The 13,467-nt window shown below is 37.2% G+C and overlaps 1 protein-coding gene across 1 annotated transcript in view; it reads right to left on the bottom strand.

The window, feature by feature from the left end:
* Nucleotides 1-4,376: 4,376 nt before the first annotated feature.
* The window catches only part of LOC103513310 (zwei Ig domain protein zig-8-like), a gene marked incomplete at its 5' end in the record, with an annotated part of 31,499 nt that continues 22,408 nt past the window's right edge, over nt 4,377-13,467 (bottom strand). The window contains 3 exons of the mRNA XM_026826544.1: nt 4,377-5,242; nt 7,652-7,820; nt 8,746-8,873. Of these exons, the coding sequence (XP_026682345.1) occupies nt 5,127-5,242; nt 7,652-7,820; nt 8,746-8,873 (413 nt within the window). The remainder of the gene's footprint in view (nt 5,243-7,651; nt 7,821-8,745; nt 8,874-13,467) is intronic.

Raw genomic sequence — 13,467 nt, 5'->3', positions numbered from 1 at the left:
AAAAAAAAAAAAAAAAAAAAAAAAAAAAAAAAAAAAAAAAAAAAAAAAAAACACATACCTACAGACGTACAGACCATAGGCTAAAAAAAAAACACTTTTGTGGAATCAGGTGACCCCAGAAAGGGATATTTTCACCCATTTCACTATTATACGTAACTCTAGTAGGTAATGGGAAGAAAACATTGACCTCAATGGTTAACAAAGGAATAATTTTAAAAAAGCTCACTTTCCTTTATCGTAAGATCCTTAAAAAAAAAATGGGCTTTGCTAATCCTTTATTTTTATTATTATTATTTTTTCTTCTTCAATTTGAGTTTTGAGAACAGGGGAAAAATACGTGTAGTTCAAATGCATCCCAGGGGAAACGAAAAAAAGGACAAATCCTCCGGTATGAAAATATTATGAGTGACCTCAGCTGTGCCCTTAAAGTCCACTTCTGAGGGAATTAGAATGGCTTTTTTTTTTTTTTTTTTTTTTCTCTCTCTTTTAATTGTCCCCCATTTAATACATCCATATTTTAAATATATCATTCCATTACTTTTCATTATTATTAATTATTTATTTTTTTTTTAATTCTATTTAAATTCAAAATCTAATTATAATTAGGATTATTAGGTACCTATAAAATATCCACATAAAAATCGTGCTATTTACAACAAAAGAATTCCTTAGAAATGCTTATTTATTTCAATTTATAGGTAATGATCATTTATAAATTGAACTAAATAATCATTATAAATAATTTTAATTTTCTAGTTATATATATAAAAAAGATTACCTATGTACAGAACATAATTATTATAAGATGCACTAAAAAAAATGTTGGTAAATTAACAATTTAATTTAATTTAAATTATATACATAGGTAGGTATTTATTTTACACAAAACTATTTAATTACCTGTCACATGAAGACTGTAACTAATTAAATAACTGGCCGACTGCCATTTTTTTTTCTTTTTCTTTAGGCAACTCTAACTGCTAAGGTCTTATCGTGCCGAAAGCGAACAGAGAAGGAAGACAGGATAGGAGAAAGCCAGCCGTTCCCAGAACGAACCTTATCTGTTTAGGATAAAATCCGCTCCGGGCAAGAATCGAACCCGGGACCCAAGGCAGACGCAACCCTCCAAGCTAACTAGGCCGGCCATATATTCTTCAGAGAATATGCATATGAACACAAATCCGTCGAAATTGGGGATTTTTTCCCATCTTTCTTCTCTCTTCGATTTCGGGACGATACGACCTTAGCAGTTACAATGCCTTCTATCAAACCTCTTTAAAAAATGTCGGCCAATGTAATATATGTACGAATAATAAAAAGTAAAAAAAACGAGCCTACATTCCTAAATATCTCAGTCAATTCCTTCGGTTGAAAAAATAAATAATAATAGAGTAAAATGGCCTATTACTTATTCTTTTGCATTGTATTGTAAACAACATAATAATAATAGAATGAAAATAAATGATAAATAATTGTTGATGTATACCCGGGACCTATTTTTTTTCCCCTTGATTCAATGGAATAATTTTTTGTTAACTTATTTCAGTACATTAAATAAATTAAAAAATATTGTAAAAAAAAGCGAAGACTTCTTATCTTATTATTACCTCAAATAACAATAATAATAAAAAGTAATAATACACAGAGAGAGAGAGAGAGAGAGAGAGAGAGAGAGAGAGAGAGAGAGAGAGAGAGTAGAATAAATCTCATTTTGTAATTTTATAAATGAGAAGAAAAAAAAAAGAATCAAGAAAAAGAATAGAAAGGAAAAAGTGCCAGAGACGAAATGGCCGAAAAAGGAGAGGAGGAGGAAGAAGAAGAAGACGACATTAGGATTAAAGTTAATTTAGTCAAGAAAGGGAGAGAGACCCAAATGTCGGACTGTTTTTTTTTTTTCTTCTTCTTCTTCTTCTTCTTCTTCTTCTTCTGAAGCAAGGACTTTGGAAAAAATAACATCTTCTTACTTTTCTTCGCCTTTTCCCGTGTACAGACGGGGTCGGCGTTTTTAGTCAGCCTCTCCAATCAGCCCTAACTAGAGTGATTGCTTTGGGCTGACATTTGGTTTTGGCTACAAATTTTGCGAATGCCCTTCGCCCTCAACCTTTGCTATTACTTTAGCAAGGGAAATTCAGGCTGGTACTCCCTCTGTTTAAAGTCCCCCAGCCAGACGAAGCTGGTCCACTCCCTGTTTAAAGTCCCCCAGCCAGACGAAGCTGGTCCACTCCCTGTTTAAAGTCTTCCAGCCAGACGAAGCTGGTCCACTGCCTGTTTAACGTCCTCCAGCCAGACGAAGCTGGTCCACTCCCTGTTTAAAGTCTCCCAGCCAGACGAAGCTGGTCCACTGCCTGTTTAACGTCCCCCAGCCAGACATAATCAGACATTCTATCCTTTCTTTGGTAACCCCCTATAATCCTTTGAGTAAGGAGACTGCAGGTATTCTTAGCCGGGGATATTTCAGGTTTAACAAGAACATATCCTGCCCAGAAGAGAATTAGAATAGAATATACCTTGTTTATACTGCCAGCATAGGACTGAAAAGAAACCTTACTGTCGCAGTATAAACAAGATCTTATGCAGGTCTTTGATCCACCCTTTCTCCTCTATTCTCCTCCTTCCAAATCGCATCAATATTCCATTCTATTCTACGTACGTATACATAAATATTTAAACATCATCTTTTGTCGAAATTTGATCCAATAAGAAGCTTCCCTGTGGCTTTCGCATGTAAAACAGAGTCAACAATTGTTCAGCTTCCTATACAGAACACTTCAAAGAGGTTTTGGTCAAAGGAAGGATTTGTTTGCAATTCAGATCTGGCTAAAGACGGACAACAGGAAGGAGGCATAGAAAAGAAAAGAAGATAAAAAGATAAAAGAAGAAGAATAAAAAGATAAAAGGAGACGCAGGAGGTCCGGGTTCGATTCCCGGCGGGGTAGAGTTTTTTTCGGCTCTGTGCTTGGAGTTCGGGGTATACTCAGCCTCGTGAGGACACTTGAGTAGCTACTTTAATCGAGTAGCGACCAGTGGCGGCATTACCAGTGTAAAAAGATTAATGAAATATGGAAATTGATTGCAAAGGAGGCACTTAAAAGGAGAAGAAAGAAAAGGAGAATCCAAGTACCCAAAATAGGATTCTATCCGGGTAGAACCCACTTAGAAACCGGGTAGAACCCACTTAGAAACCGCGTAGAACCCACTTAGAAACCGGGTAGAACCCACTTAGAAACCGGGTAGAACCCACTTAGAAACCGGGGGGTAGAACCCATTTAGAAACCGGGTAGAACCCACTTAGAAACCGGGTAGAACCCATTTAGAAACCGGGTAGAACCCACTTAGAAACCGGGTAGAACCCACTTAGAAACCGGGTAGAACAGAGGATAGAATCGAATTATCCAATCCTGAACCCAGATTCTATCCGGCTTCCATTATTATTTAATTCTTTATTGGGATTTGAAAATATTTACAAATAAACAAAACAAAATGGACAATATTTAAAAATAAACAAAACAAAATTACTTAAAAATATTTGCAAATGAACAAAACAAAATAACAAAATGATAACTAGAATTAAATAATTTAAAAAAAAAAATAATAATAAAAATCCTAACTCAGGGGCGGGATTAATGCCTAAGGCATTCTCTTCCATTCAACCCCTACCCACTTGGAATCCGTTTTACCTATCCAGGATTTTATAACCCTCCTAGAAGCTGGGTAGAATCCGACTTTTTCCATCCTAGGATTATTTTGGGGTTGTACAATCCGGGTTCTAGTGGGGTTGGGATATATTTGGTTACTTGGGAAGAAGCTAAAAGGAGAAGAAGATTAAAAGATAAAATAATAATAATAATAATAATAAAAGGAGAAGAAGATTAAAAGATAAAATAATTATAACAATAATAATAAAAGGAGAAGAAGATTAAAAGAGAAGAGATATTAAGAGAGAAGAAGAAGAAAATGGGATTAAAAGGAGAAAGAGGAGTAGAAGGTAGGTAACAAAAAATAAGGGAGAAAGAGAGAAAGAAATAATAAAAAAGAGAAGGCATGAACAAAAAAATGGAGAAAGAAGGAGAGAGAGAGAGAGAAAAAGGAAGAGTGTAATACCCACATACAAAGCATGTGTTCGAGAGAGAGAAAAAACAACAAACAGAGAGAGAGAGAGAGAGAGAGAGAGACAAAAGGAAAGGGAGGGAGAGAGAGGGAGAAATATATCAGTTGTGTACACATATGTGTTCAAGAGAAAGAAACAAACAGAGCGAGTTGAAAAAAAGAGTAGTTCCTTTTACTGAGTAGCTCAGTTGGGATTCAATCCCAAAGATGAGTCAAAAGTCGCATCTCTATTTGGATCACTAAAAACTTTTTTTTGGATTATCAAAAACTCCTTTTTGGATTATTCAAAATTCTCCCATTAATGAAATCTCTCATTAAGTCATTGGTGAAAGCCACTATAAAAAAAATTACTTATTAACTAATGAGAGTAAATTTACAAAATCTAGTCGTAGGGTGTACAATTCAAGTCTAAAATTAATAGTTACAAAACACTTTATTGATATTAATCAATTTAATTAATTAATATTATTGTTTATCGCATGCGCAAGGCTTTTTCGGGCCCTAAATATCCCACGTCGACTTTTCCTTTGTCTTTTCTCCTATAAATTAATGGACTTTTCCGTGAAGTCCTAAAATAACAAGAGTTTTCCGAAAATCAAAGGACTTTAAATCAAGCCGACTTTTTCTTGAATGAACCGGACTTTTCCTTGAATTAGCCGGACTTTCTTTTGAATTAACCGGACTTTTGCGTAAGTAAATCAACCCAGACTTATCCGTAAATTGACCGGAATTAAATCAACCAGACTTTTTCTTGAATTAACCGGAGTTTTCTGAAAAGCAAATGGACTTTTCCAAAAAAGTAATTAGACTTCCTTGAATTAATCGGAGATTTAAGTGAATTAACCCCAGTTTTCCGCAAATTATCCGGACTCTTCCTTGAATTAACCGGAGATTTAAGTGAATTAACCTCAGTTTTGTGCAAATCATCCGGACTCTTCCCTAAATTAACCAGACTTTTCCGTAAAGGAAACAAACCCCTGCCGAGGTTCAACTTTAATCGGAGATCAAAATTAACCTGACTATCTCGAAATGAACCAAGACGAGTGAATCCAACAGAGAACCATGAGCGCCAGGACGTTGAATTTGCTGTTGGAAAGTCCTGCCGATCCGGTTTGCATGGCTGCCGGCCGCTCACCTGGAAAACGAAAACGAGCGTTAGGTAGACTGCAAAATTAATAACCAAAATGGACGAGGGTTAGGTAGACTGCAAAATTAACAAAAACGAAAATGAACGAGGGTTAGGTAGTTTGCAAAATTAACCCAACTGAAGGAAAAAAAAAAAAAAAAAAAAAAAAAAAAAAACGCCGCCTATTGCAGAAACAAATTTCATGTGGTCTCGCCTATTGAAGCAACAAATTCGATGTGCTCTCGCCTATTGCAGAAACAAATTCGACGTGCTCTCGCCTATTGCAGAAACAAATTCCTCTCTACTCTTTTTTACTCTATTCTATGGCCTGTAGCAGGGGCTCTGTTTAGCCACTCCTCATATTGCAATATCATCCCTATTCTATTCATTACTACCCATTGTCAAGAGTATGCGAGGGTTTTCATTCGATTGGATTAGATTAGAGAGAGAGAGAGGGAGAGAGAGAGAGAGAGGGAGCGAGCGAGAGAGAGAGAGAGGGAGAAAGAGAAAGTAGACAGAGTGGTTATGTCAGAGAGAGAAAGAGAAGAAAGGGTAAACACACAGAGAGAGAGAGAGAGAGAGAGAGAGAGAGAAAGAGAGGGAGGGAGCGAGCGAGCGAGAGAAAGAGAAGAAGAAAAGAGAGAGAGAGAGAGAGAGAGAGGAAGAGGGAAAATGAGCTTGAAATATGTAAGTATATCCGCCATTGTGATAGTTAAAATAATACCTAATATTATGTACTTATTAAAATATTACTATGTACATAAACATAAATCAGTTAGTATGTTAGTTACATTACATTAATACTTTGCTAATATCTCAATCAAATGTTATTTGGTTTTGTAGACATTCCAGCAAAAAAATAATGGAAAATAAAATAATAAATAAACATAATAATTAATAGAGTTAATAATAATAATAGATAATAATAATAATAAAGTAATAATAATAGTAATAATAATAATAATAATAATAATAATAATAATACATAATAATAAATATAATCAAAGTTCACAGGTTTAGTTCTTGCGTTCGAACCACGGGTCAAGTAATTCGGATGTGGTCTAACAGTTGTTCTATCAAGAGAAGGTCCATTCATTACCCTCTATCAGAACTTTTGTCAGACTGCATTCTTTCGATCTGAAAAATGAAAAAGGAAAGTTTTTAGAAAATATGAGAAAACAAAAGAGTAGATAAATAAATAATCATTTAATATTAACATGAAAACAACTAAAAGTAAAAAAAAGAAGGATACCTAAATGACGCGAAGGTAAATAAAAGTAAAAATTTACAAAAGTAGATAAATAAAAAAAATTAATGTATAATAAATTAAAAGTAAATATACAACAGTAAATAATTAACAAAAAAAAAGTAATTCTTTTTTTAAAGAGATAAATACCTGTAAATACAAGTAGGTATTATTAATTTATTTATTTATTTATGGACTGGTTGCTCCTCTCCCAATAGAGTATGCAATTAACACTCGACCTCTGTAGAATCTATTGTGGACCAAGTATTTTTTCCCCTGCCCAAGTGCTGTACTCCCTGGCCTTGAGATCGGAACTAGAAGTACCCACTGGGTATATTTCAACCTCCCCCAGTTTCTCTAAAATTCAGCCTGCAGCACCCTCTAAAGAGTGCCGGGATGACTCAGTTTTCATTCCAGAGAAAAGAGCTGTGAGTCATATAACTATCCCATTAAGAGGATACCAAGGAAGGTGTCCAGGCCAAGAGTATTGTTTTAGTCGGGGCCCCGAACTGAAGGGTCTAATGAGGGTGTTGAAGGTTCTGGTATCCCAAGGCCTTGATGAACCTAGGAAGTTACTCCACTGTATATTTCAACTCCCCAGTTTCTCCAAAATTCACTGCAGCCCACCTCTAAAAGAGTCCGCTTACTCAGGTTTATTCTAGAGAAAGCTGTGAGTTTCATATACTATTCCCTTTTGAAGTCAGGTGTACCAAGAGAAGTGTCCATCAAGCACAGGAGTCTTGTCAGACGCAATTCTTCGCCTAAATCTGTAGGAAGTTCTGATGAGGAGATATCAGGTACATAATTATGTCGTTGTATCTATTCCTGAGACGACTTTAGCCATAGGTTCCCATTCAGGTACCTCAAAGGCCAGGTTATTGGTCTTTGTCTTGACAGGGCTGGTTTTTGTCTCAGTTTTACGTCCTCCATCGAAGACGTATTAATACCAAGTAAGAAAAAAAAATAAATAGAATGCATATTTTTTTTCATGAATTTAATACTTGTATATTTATATGTTAAGAAAAAAAATAAATAGAAGCATTTTTTTTATTTTTTTTTATTTTTTTTTTTTTTTCTTTGGAACTATAAGTATGCAGTTTTTAGAAACAAGTTAGTAAAGGTAAGGTATTTAGTTTGGGTTCCAAGACTTTCCGACCACCCTGTATACTCACCGTTGAGGACGTGCACGTAGACGCTGGCCACATCCGCGTTGGAGGGGGAGCAAGAATATTTGCCAGAGTCCTTCAGCTCTGCCTGCTGGATGAGAAGGTAGGACGTGGTGACCTCTCCCTTCTCCGTAATGACGCTCACACCTCCACGGGACGAGTCGTAACTGATCACCTGTGGATGAGAAGAGCGAGAGGGCATTATACTGCTACAGGGTTTATACGCTTTTCCCGGAATGAAATTCCATGACTTTTCTAGAAAATTTCCATGAGTTTTCCAGAAAATTAGGGGGCGGAGGTACTTGAAAATGAGTAAGATTACCCGTTCATTTAAATAAAAAATGCAATATACAAAAAGTCGCAGGCCATTTTTCGGAAAAACTTAATATTTGATTTGAACATTTTTAATTTTTTACCGGATGGCCCATTCCATGACTTTTCCAGGTTTTCTTTAAATTTTTACGATTTTCCATGACTTTTTGGCCAATTTTCAGACTCCATGAATTTTTTAGTTTTTCCAGGTCCGCGTATAAACCCTGTGATAGGTTCTGACGTGACTTTTTTTTCAATAGGTCTTGTTCTTTTTTTTTAAAAATGTTGTACATAATAAATAAGTGATTTATTACCAATCAAGTATATAAAACCTTGTTTAGACTGCCAGAGTAAAGGGACTTTTCAGTCCTATATGCTGGTAGGATAAACAAGGTATATTCTATTCTATTCTTTTTTACTTTCTATTTTTTCTTCTCTTCTCTCCTCTCTCTTCTATTCTATTCTATTCTATTCTTATTCTTATTCTTATTCTTACTCTTTTCTTATTCTATTCTATTCTATTCTATTCTTATTCTTACTCTTTTCTTATTCTATTCTATTCTATTCTTATTCTTACTCTTTTCTTATTCTATTCTATTCTATTCTATTCTTATTCTTATTCTTATTCTTATTCTTACTCTTTTCTTATTCTATTCTATTCTATTCTATTCTATTCTTATTCTTTTCTTATTCTATTCTATTCTTATTCTTACTCTTTTCTTATTCTATTCTATTCTATTCTTATTCTTACTCTTTTCTTATTTTATTCTATTCTATTCTTATTCTACCTCGTCATGGTGATACCAGAAGATATAGGCTGGCGGTTCAGGACTGTACTTGATACTGCAGGTGAGATTGATGGTGCTACCTTCATCCACATGCAGGTCTGGACTGCCAAGGATTTCAGCCGTGGGAACTGAAAATGAATAATTAAATTGTAAATTTAGAGAGCCTAGCGTTTTTTTTTTTATTTTATTATTATTATTATTTTTTTTTAAGAAAAGATGAGTGTTTAAAAGCCGTTTTTATTTCGTAGCAATGAAACAACTGCTGTATTAGACGCATGTGGCCTAAGATGAGTGTTTCACCGCCGTTTTTTTTTCGTAGCGATGAAACAACTGCTACATTGGACGCTTGTGGTCTGTGTCGTAGCATGCCCATCCCGTAGTATGCCTCTCATCAGATGGGCGAGAAGAGACACAATACTCCCCATTTAGGTGCTGGGTCAACGCGAGAACACCAGAAAGTAACCCGTTGAAATATTTGCAATCGAAAAACGAGTACATTTTTTTTTCGATGGTGGGATTCGAACTTCTGCATGGCAAGCAAGCGCGTTACCACTGGGCTAACCGTGCCCCCGTTTGGTTGGTTTTCGTTACAAATTTTACGAGTGGATGCCCTTCGCACTCAACCTTGCTATTGCTTTAGCCAGGGAAATTCAGTCTGGTATACTCCCTGTTTAAAGTCCTCCCAGCCAGACTAAACTGGTCTACTCCCTGTTTAAAGTTCCCCAGCCAGACTAAGCTGATCTACTCCCTGTTTTAAGTCCCCCAGCCAGACTAAGCTGGTCTACTCCCTGTTTAAAGTTCCCCAGCCAGGCTAAGCTGGTCTACTCCCTGTTTAAAGTTCCCCAGCCAGACTAAGCTGATCTACTCCCTGTTTTAAGTCCCCCAGCCAGACTAAGCTGGTCTACTCCCTGTTTAAAGTTCCCCTGCCAGACTAAGCTGGTATACTCCCTGTTTAACGTCCCCGAGCCAGACATACCAACCAAGTTAACTAGGCCAAATATCAGCCCAAAGCAATCACCCTATTTAGGACTGATTGAGAGGCTGACGAGAAGCGCCGACCCCGTCTGTACACGAGAAAATGCGAAGAAAATCCTGAACGTCTCCTCTCCAAAGCATGTGCAACCAGCGAAATCCCGTTTCACACTTCGTAATTTTAATAATAATAATTAAAGGAGGTTGAGAAGCGCTGGTCTAGTTTAGATAATAATAATAACTCCTATAGCTATAACAGTAATGACCAGAGAAGTTCAAATGCCATATTGCCATGGCGCCAAACTATTTTGCCATATTTCGGTAAAATTTGGAAAAATACCATAAAAAATCTAAAAAAAGATTATTTTGCCATACTTTTTTTTGCTTATTTTGCCAAATTTTAGATTAAATATAAAACTTTAATTTTTTTTTTTGCAATAAAAAGAATCCCTACGTAAAAAGTCCTCAATAATCCATAGAAAACACGGAGAGAGAGAGAGAGAGAGAGAGAGAGAGAGAGAGAGAGAGAGAGAGAGAGAGAGAGAAAACAGAGCATGTGTTCGAGAGAGAAAGAAAAAACAGAGAAAGATAGAGAGCGAGAGAGAGAAACAGAGAGGGAGGGAGAGAGAAAACCAGAATAAAACTCACAAAGCTATGAATGAAGGAAAAAAAAGGGAAATAGGTTTTGAGTGAAAAACATGGGGAGAATAGGGGGGACGAGCCAAATATGGGTCCTGGGCAAACAATGGAGTGCTGGAAATAGGGGAAAGAGGACAAATGTGGGCACCAGTGAGAAAAGAGGGGAAAAGTAGGGGAAGATTCCAATGCAAATATTGGAACAATACTCTCTTTCTTTCTCTCTCTCTCACTCACTCGTATGCGAATGTGTGTTAGTGTTTCTCTATCTTTCTCTCCCTCTTTTTCTTTCTCTCTCTCTCTCTCTCCCGTTTGGTGGTGTTTTGGACCAAACAAACAAAAAAGCTGGCAAGAATAAAAAGGCTCTGGGTTTTTCGATTCCAAATCTGAAGTCAAAACAGCGAAAAATTATTTTAAAAGTATTGAAAGTTTTTTTTTTTTTTTTTTTTTAACTGTAGGATTGTAACAATATGTATGATGAGTCCAAATAAGGACGAAACACGTGTCTTGGGCTGCTTAGTGATTTGGTCTGGTTTCGTTGTGTAACTCATGTAGTGATTTAAAAGATAAAAAAAAACATATATACATATTTTGAAAGGTTCAAAATTCAATTTCTATTGGACGTTCCAAGGAAAAATGCTTATTTTGCCATATTTTGAAAAAATAATGGCCATATTTTTCCAAATTAAGTGCCATATTGCCATGTTTTTTAGTACGATATTTTGGAAAAATAAGTGCCATATTCTGAACTTCTCTGATAATGACTAAAAGCGTTAAGCGAAAGCGCGGGTCTTGGTGTTAAACTCGTTATAAAAGCAGAACAAGCAATTGAGAGACAGGTCTGTGTAAAGTGCGGGCCCGCGAAGCTGAAGCACGGCCCAACGTTCTTGTCACTGTAATGCTATACCTCGAGAAAAAAAAAAACAAAAACAAATTATGGCCCTAATCATAATCGATTGGAACACTATCTTCTTCTTCTTCTTCTTCTTCTTCTTCTTCTTCTTCACCTTTTCCCGTGTACAGACGGGGTCGGCGTTTTTCGTCAGCCTCTCAATCAGCCCTAACTAGGGTGATTGCTTTGGGCCGACATTTGGTTTTGGCTACAAATTTTACGAGTGAATGCCCTTCGCACTCAACCTTTGCTATTTCTTTAGCAAGGGAAATTCAGGCTGGTTAAATTCCCCCAGCCAGACTAAGCTGGTCTCCTCCCTGTTTAACGTCCCCCGCCAGACTAATATAGGTATTAATTTAATCTTTAATATTTTGGATTTTTTTTTTAAATTAGTGTTTTTAAAGAAATTAAAAAAATGGGATCTATTCCCGTAAATATGGTACAAAAAAAAAAAAAAATAATAATAATTTTGTAAACTCCGGAATTCGAACCCCGGACCCGTCGATTGGACAGTCCTGGAGCACCAAGGCGTTAAGGAGCGAAACACTCAAGATGAGATACACGAGCGTTAAGTCACACTCAGCCACTTCAGCAAGAGGATGGGTGACCTAGATTGGTGTGGCACGACACAAGGCATAAATCAGAGGTTCCCAATCTGTGGTACGCGTACCACTAGTGGTACGCGGAAGCATTTCTGATGGTACGCGAAGAGATTTGAAAACCCCATTTTTTATGATTTTTCTCGTAAATGCGAAAAACCAATGTGGCAACCCTAGTTGGGAGATATGAAAATCAATCAGTGTACCAAAAAAAAAAAAATTGTGACATCGTACTACGATTAAGACAAAAATTTCGCCTGCGGCGCTATACTTTCTTTATTTAACTCCCAAACCATACAAAATTGATGTTTGGTGGTACGCCAAAAGAACCTTGAGGTGTCAGGTGGTACGCAGTACTCAGAAGTTTTGGAACCCCTGGCATAGATAGTGTGATGGAGGGAGAGAGGGGGGAGAGGGGAAATAGAGGAATAAGAGAGAGAGAGACAGAAGGAGGGATAAAAGAGGGAAATGGAGAGAAAGAGGGAGAATACAGGACAAACTGTGATTCTGAGGAGGGGGAGAAAGAGAGAAAGATAGGAAAAGAATGAAAGACGAGAGAGATGGAAGAAGAGAGAAAGTAAGATAAACACAGAAGTGAGAGAAAGAGAAGAGAGGGAGAGAGAAAAGAGAGAGATAGAGAAAGAGAAGAAGAGGGAGGGATACAGAGAGAGAGAGAGAGAGAGAGAGAGAGAGAGAATGGAGGCTTTTATAGGAGATACAGGGAGATAAATAGAGGGAGAGAGAAAGAGAGAGAGAGCAAGAGAGGGAGAGAATGACACAAAATGATAGCTTATCTGCAGAGGAATATTGAAGAGAGAGGAAGATAAAATTAATTAAGGACATGGAATGCAAGAGAGAGGAGAAGAGAGAGAGAGAGAGAGCGAGAAGAGAGAGAGAGGTGATAGTTTCAATTAACGTAATGGCTGAAAGAGTGAGAGAGAGGTAGATAGGCCACATACGGTTGATAGGAAAAGAGAAAATATACAGGATGGAAATTGAGAGGAGGAGGTTTAGAGAGAGAGCGAGAGGAGGGAAGGGAGGAGGGAGAGAAGAGGAGAGGGAGAGAGGAGCGAGAGGGAAGGGGAGAGTGGGACCCTTTTGGAGGATTCTTTCACCCAACCAAGTTATGTGTTGCGTCGTGCCTTGTAAGGCGCTGGGCCACAGGGTTCGATTCCCGCTCAGGTTTTCCCGAAATCGAAGAGTGGAAGGAAGACAGGATTAGCAGAAGCCAGCCGTTCCCGAGAACGAACATTATCCCATCAGGATAAAATCTGCCCGGGCGGGAATCCCCGCGGGCCTAATCACAGAGAAGTAGGTCGGTGTAGACTCACTCTGGCCTTTCGTCTACGGATGTCCTACTCTCCTTCTAATGCGTACCGCCGTACATGCCCTGAATCCGTTTACGATGCTGTGTCTAAGTGTAACCCAGATTACATCGCAAGGCAAAGTTAACGATTGCTTTATTTTTGCTCCTCCCACTTTGTGGAGGAAAAAAAAAAAAATAAAAAAATAAAATAAAATTCTTTTTTTTAAAGTCCCGATTAGAATATACGGAGCAATACACCCCGTGGTGATTGACTTGGCAATGTGCGATTGGGATCTGCCCAATTTTAACACTAGAGT

Source organism: Diaphorina citri, unplaced genomic scaffold (genome assembly GCF_000475195.1).
Source record: "Diaphorina citri unplaced genomic scaffold, Diaci psyllid genome assembly version 1.1 scaffold952, whole genome shotgun sequence".
NCBI lineage: Eukaryota > Metazoa > Arthropoda > Insecta > Hemiptera > Psyllidae > Diaphorina > Diaphorina citri.
This window is presented reverse-complemented; position numbering and strand designations above follow the sequence as displayed.